This window comes from Pan paniscus, chromosome 10 (assembly GCF_029289425.2).
Source record: "Pan paniscus chromosome 10, NHGRI_mPanPan1-v2.0_pri, whole genome shotgun sequence".
Lineage (NCBI taxonomy): Eukaryota > Metazoa > Chordata > Mammalia > Primates > Hominidae > Pan > Pan paniscus.
Window position 1 is genome coordinate 93,841,235 of NC_073259.2, and position 26,492 is coordinate 93,867,726.

Below are 26,492 nucleotides of genomic sequence, written 5' to 3' on the forward strand. Positions count from 1 at the left end.
TAGCTACTAAAATTAAGTACAAGCTCATGCAATATTTATTTCTCACTGTCCCCAAGCCTGTTTCATTTAACAAGTCTAGACTCCTCAGATCTTTTGCTTCTTCACTCATCTTTTTATCCCATTGCTTATACTGTTTTTTTTCTCTTTCTCTTTATGTTCAACTTTCCAAGTCCCTCGGGGACCAAAATAAGATCTTTGATTTAGTTTCAAATCTGATCTTGTTATAGTGGGAAATTTTCTTATCCTCTTTTGGTCTCAGGTTGGTTGCTTGGGTTTTTTTATACCTGTAAGGTTGAGATGACATCTTTCTCTCAGAGTTTGAAATTGAAATACGATAGTAATTGCAAAGTTCCTAGCTAAATATTAGTCCTCAAAAATGTTAACTACCTTTCCTGATTTTTCCTTCCATATAGTTCTAAAATTTGTGTTGTTATTTTTTATCATCTTCACTCAACTCTTTTATGGTTGTGTGTTTTGCCTCCTCAACAAGCTCTTAGGGACTGTGCCCCGTCTTGAATCATACTTCTTTTGTTACTACCACATACTTAACATGTATTATATTCATTGTAGGGCTCATCAAATATTTGTTTAATGGGTTTTGCTAAATAAATTACAAAATCTTCAGAGTACAGATCAAAGTTTTGCAAGTCTAAATTACAGAGGATTTTTGTGGGAGCTTCTAATTTGTGGCTGAAAGAACAGAGCCAAATAACTTCCAGTATTAAAACACACACACACACACACACACACACACACACACACACACAGAGAGAGAGAGAGAGAGAGACAGAGAGAGAGAGAGAGAGAAGAAAAAATAAAACAAGGAAAGGAAAAAATCAATTAACATAATTTCTGGAAATCAAAATGCAGATATGGTTTAAAACTGGATCTTATTCTCTGCCTACAATTTTAACCATATGGAAATGCTGGGAGAAAAATAACTGATGTGTCTTAGTTTCAACATCACTAAAATGTAGGTAAATTGTTTTTAACTTTCTTCCATATGAGTTATGATGGTTGGCCAATGTCATGAATGAAATATACTTTGAGGTTTCTGTAAAGCATCAAGAAACTACTGTATTAAAGTGAGATTATTACTGTATATACTATAAATATTGTGTAGGTGTGTTTCTTCCAATATTTAGAATATTCTGTTTCTTCTTCTAATTTTTTCAGTGTTTCATTTCTCTTTTTTACTTCATCAAGACAATCAAAGTACAAGTGCTGCACATTAAAAATATACAAATGCATCACTCACACCGCATCAACTCCTACAGGCAAAAGGGCTTTTACTAAACATTGCTCCTCTTCAAAGCACATAATCACAGCTAAATGTATCAAGAGCCATCTGCTGGTCCAATGTAGCCAACTCCAATTAGCAAGATGTCTATTAGTGTCCATATTTCCAGGCCACTGAAGCTGAAGAGCTTGCCAAGGCCTTCTTGCCACTGGTTGAGGTGGAAATGGTCTGCTCCAAAGCCACCAAGGGTGATGCTTAGAGCCAGAACAATAGACCACTTATAGCCTCCAGCCCAATTTCAGTGCAGCATTTTGAAAAAAGTAGTTACCCAAGTCATGAATGTGTTTATCATGTATTTGGCAGCATAATGCCGTTGAGGACAGGACCTCATGCAGCTGGTAGAATTGAAACATTCATATTCTGTTTCTGGAGGCTTCCATCAAAATCAAGTCATGTTGATGAGAAAGTTACTTTGGGATTTTAACTCCTAATCAACACAGGCAACAGAAGGTTTCACTGTACAGTCAAAAGTGACTAGCTTCCCATAGACACAGAGGACATTTGTTGTGCAGTCTATAAATTCTGCAGAATACCTGCTACACAAACCATTGCTTGAACATAAAAGGTGTAATTTCGGTACTTTCACTGCCTAACAGGAAGTAGCACTCTGAGAGTAAAAGCAGCACATGGCACAGGCAGTGGGGACCCCACAGCTGAGCTGTTAACAGCCACCCATAATTTTGTTTTCTTAGTCATAATTGTTTTTGTTTTCATATCATTTATTATACTATGATCTACTCTCCCTCCTCTGACTCTCTTTGCTAAATGTGCTACCTGAAGTTCAGGTCTATCCAAATTCAGCTTCCTCGCCCATCCTCAGTTGTGCGTTCTAGGTTACAGACGAAACCTCAGGATGTCTTTGTTATAATTAGAGTACAGTCAACTCTTAATTATCTATGATAATGGATTACTGGGAGAGCCTGAATAAACAAATTGGTTTGAAGATTTGTCACCTTGAGTGAACTCTGTCTCCCATGCTGTCCCTTGGGAGTGGTAGCAAGGGTAGGGTGAGGGAAACAGGCGGGCCAACTCCTCACAGTGACTCATGCTCCAGAGGGTAGCTTCACAGATAACTTCTGGAATGTCCCTGTGTCACTCCTCTCTTAAAGATGAAAGGATGGAAAAAACTGAGAGCCACTAGCAACAAACATTTGTTGAGTGAATGAATGAATGAATGATAGGATTTACTTGATGTGGTTCCCATAGAGAAGAAGTCTCATCTTTCACTTCCATCACCAGTTTGGAGTGACTAAATGCACTCACTGAAGAAACATTGTGGTAGTGCAAAGACATCACTAAGAAGGTTCTACATAGATGAGGTACATTTCTGTCAGTGCTCATAAATCATGGGCAATTTAAATATATTCACTGCAATAAAGCAACAGACCAACAAGGAAACATTTTAAAATTAATGCTATATAAGGAATAATGCTTCTATAAATATTGCCCAATGTTTATAATATTTATATCCATTTCTTTTTTGCTACTTTGGAAATAACTGGTATTTTCCCGTAGGAGATACACAGGAAAATGTGAACCGTTTGTTGAAACAGATGAAAAGATATAGATCTTCTAATTGTGCTGCTAGTTGTCAAATGACTAATGAATTTGAATTCAATCAATGTTCATTAAACATTTGTCAATTGTAGGCATTTTTCTAGTGACTGAGCATGAAGAGATAGTTGAACAAAGATAAATAGGATATTGCAACTGTCCCTTCGTTGTTTCTATGGATACCTGGTGTGAGTTACAGGAGAATTAAACTCCAGACTCAAGTTCTTCCTAGGCAATGTGATACTTTCTATGTGTTTTTTTTTTCTAAGAAAGAGAATATTATAATTAAGGAAAATGTTATAATTTAGCTAAAGCTGAGTGTATTATTTTTCAGAATTAAGACAGTAAGTATTGCATTAACAGAGAAATGTGAGGAATCCACTTTCCTTGAGGCAACTTGAAGAAGAAAAAAAGCACTCTGAGAGTTCAAAGGTCTTAATTTCAGTAATAATTTCACTATGAACTATCTAAAAACCTTCAGTTGTCTGGTATTCTTTTTGATCTTGTAACATGATGGATTTGGAGTACATAAACTTATAAATTCCTCCCAGACCTAACTTAAAAAAGACTCTGATAAAAGAAAGATTGAATTTCTGAGAAATACATGACAAAAATTAACAGGTCTTGGAGACATTGAATATGAGTAGTTGGTAGAGTAATGAGTCTGAGGAGATTCTGAAAAGGCCAATTTGAATAACTGATGTCTGGTTAACAGAGTTAACTGTTAAATCTCTCAAAATGCAGGCAAAATGAGGAGAAAGCAGCAGCCAGGTGATTCACATATTTGACAATTGAGCACTGATTGCTTAGGAAAGCTATCATCAATCTTTTTTTCTTGTTTTCTTTTCCTGACTTGTGTATTCTTGTTCTAACCACCTAGAAAAATTTCCTTGGCATTATGCATAAAAACTCGTTACTCACTTAGCATGGACAAAGCAGACACTCTTCAAGCCTCATTTAATTTGTATCTATGAGGAATGATGAACACTAAGCATGGGCTCTAATTATTAATTTAAGGTAGTGGGGTAAAGCTTAAAGTAGTGACTACCCCTGAGCCTAGCTAATGGTGGTATTAGGTGCAATAAAGTGGAGACAAAAACTTGCAGAGCCAGTTTCAGCTGAGCTTCCATGGTGACAGAGACCTTCACAAAATGCTATTAAGTCTGTTTGTAATGACACATTGTTGCATCAGGCTTTGAATATTTAACTCATATCACATACTTTAACTTCACTAGCTATGAGAGTCTGCTTTTTTTGTGTATGTATGAAAAGTCTGAAAGATTTTAAGTTCAAAATAAGCAGATAATTTTTTATTTTTATAGTAATTAGAGGATTCTTCATTCTCAGTCATTGCAATTCATTATTTTGTGTGTGAAATAATGGCCATGTAATTTTCTACCTAAGAATGATATATTACTTGTATATCCAACATGTTCATTGCTAAAATAATCCTTTTAAAATTATACATTAAGATAAAGGTAGGATCTAGTCTCTTTCCAACTGTACCATATTCAAAATGTAACTCCTTACATGCCAAAGTTCAGTCATAAATTGCCTCCTCTCTAGCTTAACTAAAGTGAAGTAATATTAGAGGAAGATGGTTAAATGTTATTGATGATTATTCACAGATATTAAAAAATGTTATAAATGTTTCTCAAGATTTCTGGAAACTCACCCCATATATTAGGTCAAAATCCATGTCTAAAATGCATCTTAATTTAAATGCCATTTGATCCTTTTTAAAACTGTTTTGCTTAAATTTGTATAATCTGACTACCTCCATCTTCTTCAGGCTCTGGAGTTATCTTTCTTTTTGATATATAAATAAAGCCACTTGAAGCTCTCCTCTCATGTGTTATAGGTAATAAATGTTCTAATATTTCCTACGATTACCAAATGGAATGGAAATTTGCTGCTTCTATCTTTTTCATTTAAATTTCTTTTCCTATATCAGGTTTTTTCTTTTTAAGAAATCACGGTGGGAGATTGTTGTTAAGTTAAATTGACATTTTAGGAGGTTCCGAGATGGAAGAGCTCCAGTCTAAAGCTCCCAGCATGAGTGAGGCAGAAGACAGGTGATTTCTGCATTTCCAACTGAGGTACTGGATTCATCTTACTGGGGCTTGTTGGACAGCGGGTGCAGGACAGTGGGTGCAGCGCACCAAGCATGAGCTGAAGCAGGGCAAGGCATCGCCTCACCCTGGAAGTGCAAGGGGTCAGGGAATTCCCTTTCCTAGCCAAGCAAAGCCGAGACAGACGGCACCTGGAAAATCAGGTCACTCCCACCCTAACACTGTGCTTTTCCAATGGTCTTAGCAAACGGCATACCAGGAGATTATATCCTACGCCTGGCTAAGAGGTTCCCACGCCCATGGAGCCCCGCTCATTGCTAGCACAGCAGTCTGAGATCAAACTGCAAGGCAGCATCGAGGCTGGGGGAGGGGCACCCGCCATTGCTGAGGCTTGAGTGGGTAAACAAAGCCGCCGGAAAGCTCAAACTGGGTGGAGCCCACCACAGCTCAAGGAGGCCTGCCTGCCTCTGTAGACTCCACCTCTGGGGGCAGGGCATAGCCAAACAAAAGGCAGCAGAAACCTCTGCAGATTTAAATGTCCCTGTCTATTAGCTTTGAAGCAAGTAGTGGTTCTCCCAGCATGGAGTTTGAGATCTGAGAATGGACTGACTGCCTCCTCAAGTGGGTCACTGACCCCCGAGTAGCCTAACTGGGAGGCACCCCCCAGTAGGGGCAGACTGACACCTCACACGGCCGGGTACTCCTCTGAGATGAAACTTCCAGAGGAATGATCAGGCAGCAACATTTGCTGTTCACCAATATTAGCTGTTCTGCAGCCTCTGCTGCTGATACCCAGGCAAACAGGGTCTGGAGTGGACCTCCAGCAAACTCCAACAGACCTCCAGCTGAGGGTCCTGACTGTTAGAAGGAAAACTAACAAACAGAAAGGACATCCACATTAAAACCCCATCTGTACGTCACCATCATCAAAGACCAAAGGTAGATAAAACCACAAAGATGGGGAAAAAACAGAGCAGAAAAACTGAAAATTCTAAAAATCAGAGTGCCTCTCCCCCTCCAAAGGAACGAAGCTCCTCGCCAACAATGGAACAAAGCTGTAAGGAGAATGACTTTGACAAGTTGAGAGAAGAAGGCTTCAGACGATCAAACTTCTCCGAGCTAAAGGAGGAAGTTCGAACCCATCGCAAAGAAGCTAAAAACCATGAAAAAAGATTAGACGAATGGCTAACTAGAATAACTAGTGTAGAGAAGTCCTTAAATGACCTGATGGAGCTGAAAACCATGGCATGAGAACTACGTGACAAATGCACAAGCTTCAGTAGCCAATTTGATCAACTGGAAGTAAGGGTATCAGTGATTGAAGATCAAATGAATGAAATGAAGTGATAAGAGAAGTTTAGAGAAAAAAGAGTAAAAAGAAATGATCAGAGGCTCCAAGAAATATGGGACTATGTGAAAAGACCAAATCTACGTCTGGTTGGTGTACCTGAAAGTGATGGGGAGAATGGAACCAAGTTGGAAAACAATCTGCAGGATATTATCCAGGAGAACTTCCCCAACCTATCAAGGCAGGCCAACATTCAAATTCAGGAAATACAGAGAACACCACAAAGATACTCCTCGAGAAGAGCAACTCCAAGACACATATTTGTCAGATTCACCAAAGTTGAAATGAAGGAAAAAATGTTAAGGGCAGCCAGAGAGAAAGGTCGGGTTACCCACAAAGGGAAGCCCATCAGACTAACAGTGGATCTCTCGGCAGAAACTCTACAAGCCAGAAGAGAGTGGGGGCCAATATTCAACATTCTTAAAGAAAAGAATTTTTAACCCAGAATTTCATATCCAGCCAAACTAAGCTAAATAAGTGAAGGAGAAATAAAATACTTTATAGACAAGCAAATGCTGAGACATTTTGTCACCACCAAGCCTGCCCCACAAGAGCTCCTGAAGGAAGCACTAAACATGGAAAGGAACAACCGCTACCAGCCACTGCAAAAACATGCCAAACTGTAAAGACCATTGATGCTAGGAAGAAACTGCATCAACTAATGAGCAAAATAACCAGCTAACATCATAATGACAGCATCAGATTCACACATAACAATATTAACCTTAAATGTAAATAGGCTAAATGCTCCAATTAAAAGACACAGACGCAAATTGGATAAAGAGTTAAGACCCATTAGTGTGCTGTATTGAGGAGACCCATCTCACATGCAGAGACACACATAGGCTCAAAATAAAAGGATGGAGGAAGATCTACTAAGCAAATGGAAAACCAAAAAAGGCAGGGGCTGCAATCCTAGTCTCTGATAAAACAGACTTTAAACCAACAAAGATCAAAAAAGACAAAGAAGGCCATTACATAATGGTAAAGGGATCAGTTCAACAAGAAGAGCTAACTATCCTAAATATATATGCACCCAATACAGGAGCACCCAGATTCATAAAGCAAGTCCTTAGAGACCTACAAAGAGACTTAGACTCCCACACAATAATAACGGGAGACTTTAACACCCCACTGTCAACATTAGACAGATCAACAAGACAGAAAGTTAACAAGGATATCCAGGAATTAAACTCAGCTCTGCACCAAGCAGACCTAATAGACATCTACAGAACTCTCCCCCCTAAAATCAACAGAATATACATTCTTCTCAGCATCACATCACACTTATTGCAAAATTGACCACATAGCTGGAAGTAAAGCACTCCTCAGCAAATGTAAAAGAACAGAAATTATAACAAACTATCAGACCACAGTGCAATCAAACTAGAACTCAGGATTAAGAAACTCACTCAAAACCGCTCAACTACATGGAAACTGAGCAACCTGCTCCTGAATGACTACTGGGTACATATCGAAATGAAGGCAGAAATAAAGATGTTTTTTGAAACCAACGAGAACAAAGACACCACATACCAGAATCTCAGGGACACATTTAAAGCAGTGTGTAGAGGGAAGTTTATAGCACTAAATGCCCACAAGAGAAAGCAGGAAAGATCTAAAACTGACACCCTAGCATCACAATGAAAAGAACTAGAGAAACAAGAACAAACACATTCAAAAGCTAGCAGAAGGCAAGAAATAACTTAAGATCAGACCAGAACTGAAGGAGATAGAGACACAAAAAACGCTTCAAAAAATCAATGAATCCAGGAGCTGGTTTTTTGAAAAGATCAACAAAATTGATAGACCACTAGCAAGACTAATAAAGAAGAAAAGAGAGAAGAATCAAATAGATGCAATAAAAAGTGATAAAGGGGATATCACCACAGATCCCACAGAAATACAAACTACCATCAGAGAATACTATAAACACCTCTATGCAAATAAACTAGAAAATCTAGAAGAAATGGATAAATTCCTGGACACATACACTCTCCCAAGACTAAACCAGGAAGAAGTTGAATCTCTGAATAGACAAATAACAGGCTCTGAAATTGAGGCAATAATTAATAGCTTACAAACCAAAAAAAGTCCAGGACCGGACGGATTCACGGCCGAGTTCTACCAGAGGTACAAGGAGGAGCTGGTACCATTTCTTCTGAAACTCTTCCAATCAATAGAAAAAGAGGAAATCCTCCCTAACTCATTTTATGAGGCCAGCATCATCCTGATACCAAAGTCTGGCAGAGACACAACCAAAAAAAAGAGAATTTTAGACCAACATCCCTGATGAACATCGTTGCAAAAATCCTCAACAAAATACTGGCAAACCGAATCCAGCAGTACATCAAAAAGCTTATCTACCATGATCAAGTGGGCTTCATTCCTGGGATGCAAGGCTGGTTCAACATATGCAAATCAATAAAAGTAATGCAGCATATAAACAGAACCAAAGACAAGAACCACATGATTATCTCAATAGATGCAGAAAAGGCCTTTGACAAAATTCAACAGCCCTTCCTGCTAAAAACTCTCAATAAATTAGGTATTGATGGGACGTATCTCAAAATAATAAGAGCTATTTATGCAGACCCACAGCCAATAACATACTGAATTGGTAAAAACTGGAAGCATTCCCTTTGAAAACTGGCACAAGACAGGGATGCCCTCTCTCACCACTCCTATTCAACATAGCGTTGGAAGTTCTGGCCAGGGCAATCAGGCAGGAGAAAGAAATAAAGGGTATTCAATTAGGAAAAGAAGAAGTCAAATTGTCCCTGTTTGCAGATGACATGATTATATATCTAGAAAACCCCATTGTCTCAGCCCAAAATCTCCTAAGCTGATAAGCAACTTCAGCAAAGTCTCAGGATACAAAATCAATGTGCAAAAATCACAAGCATTCTTATACAACAATAACAGACTAACAGAGAGCCAAACCATGAGTGAACTCCCGTTCACAATTGTTTCAAAGAGAATAAAATACCTAGGAATCCAACTTAAAAAGGATGTGAAGGACCTCCTTAAGGAGAACTACAAAACACTGCTCAACGAAATAAAAGAAGACACAAACAAATGGAAGAATATTCCATGCTCATGGGTAGGAAGAATCAATATCATGAAAATGGCCATACTGCCCAAATTAATTTATAGATTCAATGCCATCCCCATCAAGCTACCAATGACTTTCTTCACAGAATTGGAAAAAACTACTTTAAAGTTCATATGGAACCAAAAAAGAGCCTGCATCGCCAAGTCAATCCTAAGCCAAAAGAACAAAGCTGGAGGCATCACGCTACCTGACTTCAAACTACACTACAAGGCTACAGTATCCAAAACAGCATAGTACTGTTACCAAAACAGAGATATAGACAAATGGAACAGAACAGAGCCCTCAGAAATAATAACACACATCTACAACCATCTGATCTTTGACAAACCTGACAAAAACAAGAAATGGGGAAAGGATTCCCTATTTAATAAATGGTGCTGGGAAAACTGGCTAGCCATATGTAGAAAGCTGAAACTGGATCCCTTCCTTACACCTTATACAAAAATTAATTCAAGATGGATTAAAGACTTAAATGTTCGACCTAAAGCCATAAAAACCCTAGAAGAAAACCTAGGCAATACCATCCAGGACATAGGCATGGGCAAGGACTTCATGTCTAAAACAACAAAAACAATAGCAAAAAAGCCAAAATTGACAAATGGGATCTAATTAAACTAAAGAGCTTCTGCACAGCAAAAGAAACTACTATCAGAGTGAACAGGCAACATACAGAATGGGAAAAAATTTTTGCAATCTACTCATCTGACAAAGGGCTAATATCCAGAATCTACAATGAACTCAAACAAATTTAGAAGAAAAAATCAAACAACCCCATCAACAAATGGGCGAAGGATATGAACAGACACTTCTCAAAAGAAGACATTTATGCAGCCAAAACACACATGAAAAAATGCTCATCATCACTGGCCATCAGAGAAATGGAAATCAAAACCACAATGAGATACCATCTCACACCAGTTAGAATGGCGATCATTAAAAGTCAAGAAATAACAGGTGCTAGAGAGGATGTGGAGAAATAGGAACACTTTTACACTGTTGGTGGGACTGTAAACTAGTTCAACCATTGTGGAAGACAGTGTGGCGATTCCTCAAAGATCTAGAACTAGAAATACCATTTGACCCAGCTATCCCATTACTGGGTATATACCTAATGATTATAAATCATGCTGCTATAAAGACACATGCACACATATGTTTGTTGTGGCATTATTCAATAGACTTGGAACCAACCCAAATGTCCATCAATGATAGACTGGATTAAGAAAATGCGGCACATATACACCATGGAATACTATGCAGCCATAAAAAAGGATGAGTTCATGTCCTTTGTAGGGACATGGATGAAGCTGGAAACCATCATTCTCAGCAAACCATCACAAGGACAAAAAACCAAACACCACATGTTCTCACTCATAGGTGGGAATTGAACAATGAGAACACTTGGACACAGGAAGGGGAACATCACACACTGGGGCCTGTTGTGGGGTGGGGGGAGTGGGGAGGGATAGCAGTAGGAGATATACCTAAGGTAAATGACGAGTTAATGGGTGCAGCACACCACCATGGCACATGTACACATATTTAACAAACCTGCACGTTATGCACATGTACCCTAGAACTTAAAGTATAATTTTTTAAAAAATGACATTTAAAATTTTGTTTACCAAATTCTTAGCAAATATGCCCCTATTAGATACAAAATTATTGGTGCTGCTTAATATCATAGAATCATGAAGACTTTAAGTTATCTGTGTTTTGTAGTTGTTAAAACAATCCTCAAATAGTAAGTTATTTCATTGAAATACTTTTAGAAAGAATATTTAGGAGAGTCTTTGAAAGCTCTTGTTACAAATAGTGGTAATATTTAGTGTATTTCATGTTGAAGATAAACACTTCATATGAAACATTGATTTAATACATTTTTCTAATAATAATTCTAATTATTAGATATATTTCCAAGACTATAGAATAAATCTTTAAATTCATATTAATATTTACTTTTCCCTGGGCTTATCAATGAAGAACTTTGTATCTAACTAATAAACAGGTATATTGTATGTGACATTCTGTAGGAGAAGCAAAAAGGAAGGATGCAACAAAAGAGACTAGATAACTGCGTTATATATCTTTCACACGAACAGCCCATTGTGAACAGTAGAGTTAATTAAATGCACACCAGATGCCTTTAAAAGTTTGTTTGCCTAAATGGCAATTACAACCTCCACATACAAACAAGAAAAATAAAAATAATACAGGACACTATATTTTTAATGATTATAGTACACATACCACTTCTAACCATTAACTGGGTTCTCCCATATTATGATTTGTTTTCTGCTCAGCATGTTACTTTCCCCAGCTTCTCTCAACTCCACTTTTTTTCTGATAGGTGGACGTGGAATCTTTTTTATTCTCCAAAATATTATAAAACAATACTTTTGCATGAAAAGAATGCTAGTGAGGTTTGAGGATAATGACTCAAGTGAAGCTCAGAAAAGGAACAATTCAATTCAAATGTATGACCTCAAAATCCATTGCTAACTTCTCACTAGGAGTCACCTGCTTACTCTCACTTTATAAGTCTCAAAACTCAATATTGCAGGGTTATTTTTCATTTTTGATCACTTTTTTAAATTTTACATCTGTTTGTTAAAATTTGAATCCTCTACTCCACTGTGGTTTCTTAAGCAATTTTTTTCAAATAAACAAAAATAATTACTTACACAGAGTACCAAGACAAAACAACACAAACCACTGAGACAAATTTTTACACTTGCCGTAGCAAGTTTTCCTTTGCATAGCAATTTAAATTTTTCCCTGATTGATAGATTTACACAATAATTTTTTTGTTACAATCTTTTGCATTTTTTGGAAATTGAAGTTTTGATGTGACACTCTTGATGTTATCTATTATAAAATATGTGTTTAATAATAAGGTATCTGTACTATACTTATAATAATACAGTTTTTCTAAAAACAGTTTTTGAAGAATAAAAGAAATACATGCTGTAGTATTTTTAGCCAACAATCATGTACCTTTTTTCTATGTTATATTAGCAATTTAAGTCTAAGTGTTCTCATTAAGAATTTATAAGTTGTTCTATATTACTTTTAAGCATTGAGAATTATGATTAATTCATATGCATATAAAATATTGGTTTTCATAACAAATATTTACGACCTTTATTTCTTTATTTTGAGAAAAACATGGAATATAACAATCTGCAATTCTCCTTGGCCATAACTTGATTCCTCAACATAATTAAGCATTACTGGAAAAATGATTTTTTTCTAAAAATAAAGCAGATTTTTTTTTGACAAATTGTCATTTGATACCTGAGTGATAGTCTTTATAATACATAAGTTACATCAACCTCTCTTTGAAAATTCTGTGGTCTGGCTGGGCGCAGTGGCTCATGCCTGTAATCCCAGCACTTTGGGAGGCCGAGACGGGCGGATCACGAGGTCAGGAGATCGAGACCATCCTGGCTAACACGGTGAAACCCCGTCTCTACTAAAAATACAAAAAAATTAGCCTGGCGTGGTGGCGGGCGCCTGTAGTCCCAGCTACTCGGGAGGCTGAGGCAGGAGAATGGCGTGAACCCAGGAGGCGGAGCTTGCAGTGAGCCGAGATTGCACCACCACTGCACTCCAGCCTGGGTGACAGAGCGAGACTCCGTCTCAAAAAAAAAAAAAAAAAAAAAAAGGAAAATTCTGTGGTCTATTCTGGGGTACTTGGATGTTTCTACTGCCTTTAATTGCTCAGCCTGTTTTGTGAATAGAAAATCTTTTCAATGACCATATACAGTGCAACTTTATCTGTCTTATCAGGTATTAGAAAACTTTTGGCTATTGCCCCAAATTAAGTATAAATGTGGTCATCCTTCAAGGAAGAACACATACATTGCTTATAATGCTTGTGTTATAGCTGATCTCATAGCTCTGTTTTTGTTCTCTTCCTATCCACATACAAACTTTTATTTCAATGATGGACTGTAGTAAAATATATTAAATAAACTTTTATGATGGAGTGAAAGTTGCATAAATACTCAAATGAAATAACAGTAGAATGAACAGATAGTTACCCTGTAAATAATCCCCAAGAGCTAAGAGCAGAAACTGCAGCAAAACCTACTGTTCAAACTGATGGGCACTTACATATTTTTGACATATGTATAGTGATGCATCCTTCATTATAAAATCAAGAAAATATTGGACTAATAATGGTTGCTATAATAATAAGAGTCTACTCTATACAAGGTGAGATGCTGAGTATTTTTCATGCTACATCTCCTATCTTTAAAGCATTCCAAAAAGTTAGGCATTATTATTATCACAATTTTCCAGTTGAAGAACTTCATGAACAGAATAGTTGAATAATTTGATTAAAATCATGCAAGTAACTAGGGCTTGAACCCAAATTTGAACCAAATATGTCCGGCTTCTTAAAGGAGACTTGTCTTAATTATTTTTAGAATAAATTACTTTTAATTTGAGCCAAGAAAAACGACACTTTTGGACAATTAACTAATATACAAGCCCTGTTAATGTCATATTTCAGGAAAATAGTGTAAGACACATAAAAAATATCTGCAGTACTTATATGATAACAGGAGTTCCCACAGTAGTCTAATTTATTCCATCATTTTCATCTTAGATTAGGCACTATTTGAAAAAGAGACAATAACCTTTGGGCACCTGGAGTCTCCGGATCAGCCCTTTAATACATTTCTGTTTCCCAATTACCCTTGGCTTGGGACCTAGTGCTTTTTATGTTTCTTCCAAGTCAATGAGCTCTATGCATCACTTTAGGAATGCTTCTCTCCACATCCCTTCATTTAGCTTGGTAAAGTGTTTAGTCATCAGCTCTGCTGTGAGTTAATAAACCACACTCTAATGCCATTTCTTTAGAATCATTTGGCTAGATTTTAAAATCACAAAAGTTAGGGCTGCAATCCAGACCACCTCAATCAAATTCACCAGGGTGAAGTTCAGGAATCTGCATTTTTAACAAGTACTTTTTGTGAGTTTGTTGTGGAAACAGGTTTGGGAATTACCTCCAAAAGACTCATGACTTGGCTTGACCTAAATTTAAATCTCCAATGCAGGATATTTTCCTCCTTAGTCTGTCTTACTTTTGAATGATAAACCCCAGTTACCATTACCACCCTCATCCTTTGTGAAACTGCTGTTCCTCACATTATTTGACATTTTGGTATTTTATAATTTTTTGGACGATTACTTCAGGAGTGGGGTGGTATGCGTGGATGCTGAAAGAGGGATATATAGCTTTGATATCCATCTTCGGGCTCTTTCCGTCTAAGGTAATTTAGAGGTTTTGTGATAAGATTTGTACTTGGAAAGCAAAACAATTATTACCAATCACCATGCCATGCACCTGAACTTACTTGAGAACAGTGACTTGCAAATTTCACAGGATACTAACAAATATTTCAAAATCTTAGCTTCAGTTCTGAAAATGTATAAAACTTTTCTGTTCCCTTGTCTGGGATATGACAAATGCTACTTAGAATAATTTTTTGTTGTTGTTGTTGAGATGAAATCTCACCCTGTCGCCCAGGCTGTAGTGCAGTGGTGCGATATCAGCTCACTGCAACTTCCGTCTCCTGGGTTCAAGCGATTCTTCTGCCTCAGCCTCCAGAGTAGCTGGGACTACAGGCGCGTGCCACCAAGCCTAGCTAATGTTTGTATTTTTTTTTTTTTTAGTAGAGACAGGGTTTCACCATATTCGCCAGAATGGTCTCGAACTCCTGACCTCGTCATCTGCCTGCTTCAGCCTCCTAAGATGCTGAGATTACAGGCGTGAGCCACTGTTCCCAGCCTAGAATAAATTTTAAAACTTCAAAAATAGTATTTGAAGTCGAAAAGCCATACCTTGATTTTACATCTGTATAAGTACCAATGTATTTGCCCTGAGTGATGGAAACAGGAAAGAGAGGAAGTGGTGTTCATTTCAAATAAAGTATGTAAGCAATATTTTACCCGTACTAGACATTTAACTTTTCTTTCATTACTTACAATAACAAGAGTTAACATTTATAGAATAACTATAAAGTTCCAGGCACTATGCTTGCCCTTTTGTTACATATCTAATTTTATTAACATGTATTGGCAAATATTAGGTTCCAATCTCTGTTGGACACTAGAGATATTAAAATAAATAATACAAGTTACTATTCTCTCCACCTCTATTTACAGAATAGCTTTTTCTGTTCTGGAAACACAAATGATGTTCTTTTTTCCCTAGCCATACATTGTTTAGCTAACATAATCATGACTCTTTTGTCTATCATGGCCAATAATAACAACCCTACAGCCCCACCCTAACTAATCTGGAAAGAAATGAGAGATAAGAGTGAACATATCAGGAGAAGCAGAGTTTTGAGTTTTAACTCCCTCCTTTTTCAATTAGTAGGCTACTTTAACCTCTTCTTAAGGTGGTTCTATAAAGAATAAAATAAAATAAATAGAGCCAAGTGCAATAAATAAACACCTAATATTTGTTGTGCACGTACCAAATCTATTGAAGGAATTATTCAATATAATTTGACCAAGTTGAAAACCCTAAAGGTTATCTAATTTAGCTTTTTAATTTTTTTATTTTAAATTATTTTCTAGGTTGGAATCTGACATCCTAGAATTCAAATTGTTTACAGCCTTCAGGTTTCCAGTTCTCAGTTAGTTGACTTTGACATTACCCATTACGCTGCAACTGTTTGATGTTCAAAAAAGCCTTTAAAGAGCCTCAGCAAAGAAACAAGAAAGTTAGAAGAATATTACATATAGGAAACACTTTTAAAGTTTTTAAATTATAAAGATCCTGTATTTTGAAATATATTTATAGTGGAAAAGAAATATGTCATCCCTAAAATCATCAAGTTAAAACAAAAACTTGCAGAAAAATTTTGCATTTCCAATTTCATATGGATTTGCTTTTAGGTATGCAGTTTTTATTTTTAACATAGTTTGTTTACAGGCATTTGTGAAATAATTCCTTTTAAACTAGATTTTACTATTGTATTCTTATAATGAGAAATATTAATATTTATAAATTTCAGTAATCTGAACTTATTCTAATAATACCCGAGAACCTACTTAACACCTCCTGTATTATCAGGATTTTAATTTGCTGTTATGCATAAAGCTAAGACAAATACTTTCATGCATATATGTTTTCACAAATTTTGGAATATTTTCCCTCTACTTATTATGAATTGTAGGAATGCTGATTGAAAGCTGTGAATTGTTGATCTATACTATTATTTCCAAATTATTTTCCAATATGTTACACCAATTGCCGTAAGTAAATCTAGGGGTTTACTTATCAAGGAAGGCCATTTCATTCACTTTATTTTCAAATGGAAAGTTCTTCAATAATAGGAATGGTGGGGCTGTTACATGATAGAAATGCATAAACTCTAACAATGCTGAGAAAATGAGAACTAAATACCTAAAATTCTGATACTTACAGACCAGAGTCATTATAGACATATTTAGTCTTGATTTTTTGTTTGTTTTGTAGAGACAGGGTCTCTCTATGTTGGCCTGGCTGGTCTCAAACCCCTGGCCTCAAGCAATCCTCCTGCCTCAGACTCCCAAAGCACTGGGATTACAGGTGTGAACCACAACACCTGGCCTTATAGACGTATTTAGTATTTATGACTGCTACTTGTTCTCTAACCTCTAGTCTTCTTTTCTGTTTGGCCGTTGCTTGAATTTTTAAGTAGTAACTTGTAAGCAACATTTTCTCATCTCAGAATAATAATTAGTGTTTTAATTTATCATTAACTACCCCTATAGGTATGAATTAAACAAAACTGAAGAAAAATATTCTTCCCAAATTAAGTCTTTTGGAACTTTTATTTCATCCTAGCAGAAATTATAGAATACTTGTGCTAAGACAACTGTTTCAATATCTGATCATTTGATTAGCACTTTCTGAAGCACCATACCTATGGAAGCATATTAACAAGATTCTGTAGACTTTGAAATCAACTTGGGCTGTTGAATTCCTGGCAAATGAGGATGATGTCAATCATCATTCAAGAAAAAAACCTAAATTGTCTCCCATCTTTATGCTTATGTCTCAGTCTCGTAAATTATTATTGGGCTTGATCTACTAAGGCCCTCCTTCCTTTGTTTTAAGCAGATTGTTCTGTGCATTTGTACTTAATATACCAAGCTCATGTCATTGACTCTTCTTTTAATTTTATTTTTAAAAGATAAGTGGTATTTTATTATAACAATAATTGAACTCCCGTAAGACTTCATTATTTGCAACCAAGGACAATACTAGCCTCTAGGGAATGCTTGGAAACATTAGGGATGAGAGGAGGGGTTAGACGAAGACAATTTTGCTTGTCCCAGTATATAGCAGTACCATTGCCAGTTTGTAGGAGGCATCCTGGTGTGCTAAATGTTTTTCAGTTAATGGGAGAGTCTAGCAGACAAAAAACTCTCCTGCCAAAATGCCAATAATGCCACAGCTGAGAAACTCTGCAGGTTAAGCATTTTTCTTATGCAAACATTCATTTCATAGCCTCATAAAGTTCCTAAGTGGACTAATGATACAATATTACTAGACATTCTATTTTTATTTATGTCATGGCCATTACAAATATTACTAATTAAATTTAGGTATTCTATCCTATGCAAATTAGTAAAAATCTTAGACTTCTTTGCATTCAAATGTGTTTTGATCTTAATTTTGTTAGTCAGTTAATTTGTTTTTCTAGGGTAAGGATAGTTGTTTGTTTGAAATTTCAGAGAATTTCCTAACTTTTTCAATTCACTTTGCTGGTATACAAAATAATGTAAGAAAGAAAGTCTACATGCATGAGAGCAGGAATCATTTGAATATGTGGTTGAAAGTTTAAAACTAAAGCATGAATGCACTGTAAAGAACTAATGTACTATTAATCCACTATATTCAGTGAAATTATTGAATTCAGTAGATAAAATATAGTTCTGAAGTGAGGGCTTAAAACAAGCAATCAGTAGGGAATTTCCAAATTTTAACCTGGATGAAGACAATTATCAGTTGAATAATTTAATGAGGAGAAACAAACCTAATTTATGACAGTAACACAAAAGGTATGAAATTCAGAAATAAATCTTATATTGCTTGTGCAAGAAGAGAATAAAGTTTTAAATCCTGCTGAGGGACACAATTGAAGACTTGAACAAAAGGAAACACATAAGGCTCTCAGACAGTAAGTCTCAATATTAAAGTAGTCAGTTTTCCCTAAATGTATACATAAATTTAGCACGCTCTCAATTTAAAATACCAACAGACTATTTTTGTAGCTGTGCAAGATGATTATAAATATTGCAAAATTTATAAAGAACAGGAAAATTTTTTAAAACAAACACGAGTAATAGGAATATATAAATAATTAAAATATACCAAATCTTAAAAGGATTATAAAGTCACAATAATTCAAATTATGTAGCTCTTGAACGTGAATACACAGCCAAATCAATGGGATGGCAGAAAAAATCCAAAAATAGATTCAAAATATGTACCAGAATACGGTTCACAATAAAGGGGGTATTTAAAAACAGTGGCACAACGTTATTTGGCAAATAATGTGGAATAACTTGTAATTACCTAAACAAGATTCAATTATCTCCATAAGTTTAAGCATGTAACGAACTTAATTTCAGATGGTTGAAAGTTTACAACTAAAGCATGAATACACTCTAAAGAAGCATCAGAGAAATTATTTCAAAAATTATTTTAAAAATTATTTATCATGCAGTGTGAAGGCCTGTTTAAAAATGACCAAAAACCACTTTATGAGTTACTTATCCATACATTCAACTATATAACTTAATTTTTTGCTTTAAGATAAATTAAAAGACAAATAGCATACTCTGTGGGTGGGAAGAGTACATTAACAACTTGGGTAGTAAAAGATTAATTTTTATAAAGATCAATTGTCAATGTTTATTAAATTTGAAAATGCCTCTGTTACCCTTTAAGCCAATATTCCTACATCTGGCAATCTAGTCTTACAGAAATGCATTGATGGAATGACGTTGTTTATAATAGTAAATTTTCAGAAAACATCCAAATGCCTATAAGGAGGGGATTAGTTAAATAAATTATTATAATTGATACAATGAGTTTCCCTGCTGCTATCAAACACAGTAAGGAATCTCTATATGAACAATATAGGGCCATCTCCAGAATAACCACATCTCAGAATGAGTAAGGAGTTATGTAAGAAAAATATGAGGAAGAGTCTGCATATTCTTCCACAATAAATTGGAAGAAATATGTATAAAACCTAATAAATAGTTTTGTTCAATCTTACTTCCTGTATATTTACGTTTTCATGAAATAACTAATCTTAAAATAAATTGTGCATTATATTAGCAATTATATAATTCATGGTCGGGTGTGGTGGCTCATGCCTGTAATCCTAGCAGTTTAGAAGGCCAAGGGGGCAAATTGCCTGAGCTCAGGAGTTCGAGACCATCTTGGGCAACATGGTGAAAGCCCGTCTCTACTAAAATACAAAAGAAATTACCAAGCGTGGTAGTGGGTGCCTGTAGCCTCAGCTACTCGGGAGGCTGAGACTCGACAATTGCTTGAACCCAACCCGGGAGGCAGAGGTTGCAGTGAGCCGAGATCGCACCACTGCACTCCAGCCTGGGTGACAAAGCTAGACTCTGTCTCAAAAAAAAAAAAAAAAAAAAGGATAGCAATTATATAATTCAACCTGAAAGAAGATTTATTTTTAATATAGCCAAATAAAAGACCACCCAAAACAATATCACAAGAAAGGTATAATTATTTCTTTTATTATTTTGGATCAGTTACAACATGATAAAATGATATATACTTAATATTTGTCACATCATGTTTATTAAACCAATCAGGCAGTATGAAAAGAAATAGCCTAGTATTTAAAAACTATATATCAGGATAAAATGTATTTCTTTGTCACTAGAAAAATATGTTTTAAATAGATTATGTCTACTTGGAAAATAATTATAAAAGGCAGCCACAGAAATATATTTTGTCATGTACAGTAGATATTTAAATAAATATAAAAATAAAATTTTAATGGATTAGAATAGCTTCTACACACTAATGAGGTGTTGTTATTTTACTTAAGAAGAAAAATGAAATAGATATTTTGTTTAGGATATTTTAAAGTTACTTTCTGTGTCTACCATTTAAAACCCAACTCTAAAATATGTTTTTTCTCATAAGCACACAATGAAATAAAAAATTCTATAATATAACCATTAAATCAGCTTAAAGAGACATTTGGGCTTTATTAAGTCAGTAATACTATTATTAAAAATAAACATTGATGCCACATTTTAAAAAATCATAGTAGCATGAAGATTTAATTTTTCTTTCCCAAAATGTATAAGGTCAATTACTGTTAATGTTTTAAGTCTGCTAAAATACGTATTCATTCATGTACAAAATGTACAAGCATCATTTACCATCTATAAAACACACACACACACACACAAAAGCTACAAACCTCTAAAATTTAGCCACTCAATTCAAAAAGGGAGCAGGGGGCAAAGAAGTTAATAGGAAAGAGTAAGGCTAACAAGACAGATGATAAAGTAATTTAATAAGAATTCATTGGTCGGGCACGGTGGCTCACGCCTGTAATCCCAGCACTTTGGGAGGCCGAGACGGGTGGATCACAAGGTCAGGACATCGAGACCATCCTGGCTAACACGGTGAAACCCCGTCTCTACTAAAAAAATTAGCCTGGCGTGGTGGCGGGCGCCTGTAGTCCCAGCTACTCAGGAGGCTGAGGCAGGAGAATGGCGTGAACCCGGGAGGCGGAGCTTGCAGTGAGCCAAGATCGCGCCACTGCACTCCAGCCTGGGCTACAGAGTGAGACTCCGTCTCAAGAAAAAAAAAAAAGAATTCATTGAAGGAGGGGAATTAGGTAAGTGCTTAAATATATATAGCGTAAGCCAGAATAAAAATGCTTCTTATGAGAAGTACCTCTAAAATATTTCTGGGTTCAGAGATGAGATTCCAACTAATTGAATGGAACAAACGTATATCATAGAAGAGCTAGCACATTAAAAAGACTGTGGAAAGGGTAAGATTTCAGAGCATTGCAGAAGGAGAAAAAGGAGAATTCCAAGTGGAAGGATGACCAAGGATGAATCTAGGTCCTGTTACACAAATTAAGAATAGTCAGCTTTGGTTTGTTTCTTCTAGCTGCATATAGCAATTTCATAGTTAACCTGTCAGGTTACTCAAGAATTTATACTTTAACGTTTCTATAGATAATAACATTACACTTTCTATCAAGTTCTATACTTATAATTCCAATTCTCACTTAATTTAATAACAAATAGTTCAGTATCCAGACATGAGGGCATTGTATTTCAGTACTTCTATTTGTGTTAATATATTAACATGTAACTGTAAATTAAGAGGTTCACCATGGTAGCTGATGAAGGATTAAAACTTAATGATTGTAGTGATCAAACGCACAAATACATTTGTATAACTAATGAGCAAATGGAAATTCTGAAATGAATTTAAAAAGCAATGGTACTGCTTTCTGAGACTTACAAACATTATTTACTGTAAAATGTAGAAGAATTGAGCCTTAAATGCATTACTGTGCTTAACTGTATAAAAGCAGAAGTTAATTCAAAGTTTCTAAGATGAAATTATCTCTCCAGGCCTACTTCTTATCAGAACCTCTTTTGAATTCAGATAATTAGTCAAATAGATAAGCATGTTCTTTCAGTATTTTCTCACTAAAGATAAGAATAATTCAAAGAGATGACTTCCACTGTAGGAAAATGATACAATGGGTTTATCATTTATGATGATCTTCTGAATTTGATCCCCATTAGTGAACAATGAATATGTCAGTGGCTTATATTGTTGAATAATTTTATGGACTCTTAGTCAGGTGAACTTTCCTTTCACAGATGACTATTCAATTTTATCTTTTTTAAAAAAATGTAACCGATGTCAGAATTATTACTCTTTATCACTGTATTTTTCCATAGAATGGAAATTTCTATTTTTCTTACCAGCCAACTTGAAATAAGACCTGAAAATATCTATTTTGGTACAAGAAATGATAGTATAAATGCTCACGAAACTGAAACAATCAGAAAATTCTAAATGTCTTCCCAAAGATGAGTTAAAAGACAGGAGAAGGCAGGAACAAACAAATATGTTAAGAAAATTTAAGGAACAATATATTTTTTTAAATGAGTTAACAATAAAGTTGCTTTAAAAAATTAAATACTTTTCAAATTTTGAAAGTAAAACTATAAGAAAACTGAGTTAAAACCTGCACTAAAAGTATGCAAAAGAATAAAAGAGAAGAAATGAGAAGGATTGGGACCCTTAACCAATGTCCACATATTAAAACTCAGTAAAATAATATTTCTACTTACATGTGCAGTGACACACAGGAAAGATATCAGCTAAATAAAAATAAACTGCAGCAGTATTCAGTTAACAGTACAATAAAAAATAATTATTTCATTATGATTGCATCATGTGTTCATTGGCAGGAAGGAAGCAAAGGAAAAAAAGAAGACGGGAGAAGGAGAGATGAAGGCAGGAAAAGAGAGGAAGTAAGGCAGACAGGAAGGCAAATAAGAAGAAAGTAAGCAAAGAAGGGAGAGAGAAGAAAGCACATTTCTAATTAAAACACAAGCATAGTAGGCCATAATAATGATTGTCAGTCAAGATGAGACCTAAATAATCCCTTCAATTTCTTGGATTCTTACTAGTGTGTTTGGGATTTTGCTGGTACTTTTTTAGGAACTAAGTTTCTTTTAAGCACTTTAGATGAAGAAATAAGACAATCTGAGTTATAGCATAGCAGAATAAGTCTTTTGTCCATGTGGTCTCCTCTCTGTAGGTTCAGAGACAAAATGCTAATAATTATAGCAGATTCTATTTTATCCACAGAAGGGTTCCAAATTCCATCATTGCAACTTTTGTAGATAGGACATAAACAAATAACACTATGACTGATTTTCTCTGTAACCCACACTATACCTCACTCAGTGAATGAACATGGGTTTGGTCAGGAGATCTGAATTGCCAGATAGCAAACATCCACACATAGCTCTTAATAAATTGAGGCTTCTTTATAAAAATTGCTGTTTGTATGCAGCACTTGGCCCTGCCTCATCTGTACCCTATATGTGTCTGATTCCCTGCCAGTATTTATACATGTCCCAACAGCAGCCTATTTCATAGGCCTCAACAGGTAGAAGGGTTCAGGAAGTGATATACATGATACCTTGCATTATTAAGGATCAATTAAAAGAACCAAACTTTGAATTAATGCAGTTACAACACAGTAGCTCCCATATACTTTACAGATTTAAAAATTCCTATTATACAGTGTTGGAAAAATATATATTACAGCACATTTTAATTCTACTTCTTCATGTTTGAATATTTGGACTGTCTGATATTGAGGATTGCTTTTAAAGTTTATGTAAATCGTTTTCCACAGATGCTAAGGAAGACTATCATATGATTCCCATCAAATTATTTCTGTGTTCTACAACGACAAGCTATTTGTGCTGCATTCGTGATAAATAGTTCATTGCTTGAACTTGCAATAATTAAAGTTCCTTTGGAAATTTCACATCAGAAACAACACATTTCTCTAGTTTTTATTAACTATTGAATACTACAATATGATTTACATTTTTTGGGTGTTATATTTAAAATGAGGTTTCCTATTAAATTAAACAAACATTAAAACATGAAAGCAGGTCAGAAAGGAGCCATTGGAACTATGTTGACAACAGCACCACATCTCCTACTGTTGTTTCGGAGTCCTGACTGTGGTTAGAACTGATACCAGTGTCCGAGTCTGTGTCATTTGTGTAATTGCTAAATACTCTTTGAGTAAAGGGAGGAATCTCCCCATTGCTACTGGGAACCTCAGATTCCTTCGCTCTGTTTTCCTTTAACTGGCACCCATCTTTGTTGCTAATGTGAAGTGAATTGAATTCCTTGGCCAGGAGTTCATATTCTTTTGCTTTCATCTGAAGCAATGAGTCACTGTATTTAATCTCTTTCTGGATGCCACTCAAATGAGAGTGAATTTTCAAACCAGCTTTCATGCTTTTCTCCAAATCACACTTAACACTCTCTAAATTAGAGCTTTCCAGTTCACTTGCAGCTTCCCCTTCCGCATCTTCATTTATATCAATGCAAACACTTTTTACCTCTTTTTCTATTTCAGCAGAGAGCTTATCAATGAGTATTCGGTAATATTTCAGTCGTTCTTCCAGCTGTTCAATTCCATCACTTTCGCTCAGGTCCTCCAGAGTCTGGTTTTCCTCATACTGCAAGTCTAGATTTTGCTCAACTTCACTGAAACTGGGCATTAAATATGCATCCTGAACATAGTTTTCTCCATCATTTTCTACTCGATCAAGATGGAACTTAGCTTCACACTTTTCAATTTCCAGATCCAGCTCTTTCATTCTCTTGACTTGCTGATGAATAGTATGGTCCTGGGAAATGATCAGATGAACTAATGTCTCCATATTATCTCGATCATGAGAAACTGTGTCCTGCTTAATTTTAGCCAGTTTCCGGAAAGTTTTCCTGACTATTCTTTTTTGTTTATCTGGTGGTAAAGTCTTCATGTAGTTTGCTGGGCTGAGCTCCCACAATTTTTCTGTGTTTTGCACTAATTTGGCTTCAGCTGTCCGCCACAAAGGAACTGGAAGAAAAGCATCTGCTTTAACCAAAACAAATTGCATATTGGGCTGCTCATCTCCCCACGCTTTCCAAAGCTTCAGGATTCTAGTTAGTGGAGGAAGAACCCTTTCGGAGCCTCTCCACTTCTCTATGATGCAGTAATCACTGGGCTTCCCCAGAAGAAATCGTTTCTCTCCAAACGTAGCCTCATGTTCCTCAAGCAAAGCCTGGATGACATCAGCAGAGGTGGTGCGTTTAGTCAGCCCACAGACAAGCTTCTCTTCTTGGCAAACCCAAACCACAATTTCCTTCTCTTCTGAATCCATGTCTTTAGTTGGAGATCTGAAAGAAAAACAAAAGCACATTATATTTCTGTCATTGCCTGTGTAAAGTCAGAAAGATGGTTTAACATTAATATGCTTTCTAGATTTTTACCCTTAATGAGAGAGGCATTTTTTTTCTGTCGCCCAGGCTGGAGTGCAGTGGTGCGGTCTCAGCTCATTGCAAGCTCCGCTTCCCGGGTTCACGCCATTCTCCTGCCTCAGCCTCTCCAGTAGCTGGGACTACAGGCACCTGCCACCAGGCCCGGCTAATTTTTTTTTTGTATTTTTAGTACAGACGGGGTTTCACCATGTTAGCCAGGATGGTCTCGATCTCCTGACCTTGTGATCCACCGGTCTCGGCCTCCCAAAGTGCTGGGATTACAGGCGTGAGCCACTGCGCCTGGCCGAGAGAAGCATTTTTAAGTTGAGAATAAGAGTCAGAAGATTGGCCGGGTGTGGTGGCTCACGCCTGTAATCCCAGCACTTTCGCAGGCCGAGGCGGGTGGATCACCTGAGGTCAGGAGCTTGAGACCAGCCTGGCCAACATGGATAAACCCCATCTCTACTAAAAATACAAAAATTAGCCAGATGTGGTGATGGACACCTGTAATTCCAGCTACTCAGGAGGCTGAGGCAGGAGAATTGCTTTAATCCAGGAGGCGGTGGTTGCAGGGAGTGGAGATTGTGCCACTGCACTCCAGCCTGGGCAACAGCGTGAGACTCCATCTCAAAAAAAAAAAAAAAAAAAAAAGTCAGAAGATATAATGCAAGAAAAATATAAAAACCATGGAAAGAATCTTAATTATCTTTTTATTTCCTAGTGTGCTCTGGGAAGAGCAAACTTTCATTCAAGAAATCTGAGGCTATTTTAATTAAAGCATAGGTAGCAATAGTGAAATCATAGAGTTAAAAATAGTACAAAATGGAAAAATCGTCATTCTTTTTCATTAACAACTGTTTATTTCATGCCAACTATATGCCAGACACACCTGAAGATACTAAGGATATAGTAATAAACAAAGAAGACAAGAATGCTGACATGAATATGTAACTAATGTAATATCAAATCACAGTAAATGCTATGAAGAAAATTACATG

At 36.1% G+C, this 26,492-nt stretch overlaps 1 protein-coding gene and 1 pseudogene across 1 annotated transcript in view; both read right to left on the bottom strand.

The window, feature by feature from the left end:
- Nucleotides 1–1,328: 1,328 nt before the first annotated feature.
- On the bottom strand, nucleotides 1,329–4,553 carry LOC100994334 (TM2 domain-containing protein 3-like; annotated as a pseudogene).
- An 8,238-nt stretch (nucleotides 4,554–12,791) lies between these two features.
- RASSF9 (Ras association domain family member 9) overlaps nucleotides 12,792–26,492 on the bottom strand; it is a 43,988-nt gene continuing 30,287 nt past the window's right edge. Inside the window, exon 2 of the mRNA XM_003809889.6 lies at nucleotides 12,792–25,413. Coding sequence (XP_003809937.1) covers nucleotides 24,153–25,413 — 1,261 coding nt within the window. The 3' untranslated portion in view covers nucleotides 12,792–24,152. The remainder of the gene's footprint in view (nucleotides 25,414–26,492) is intronic.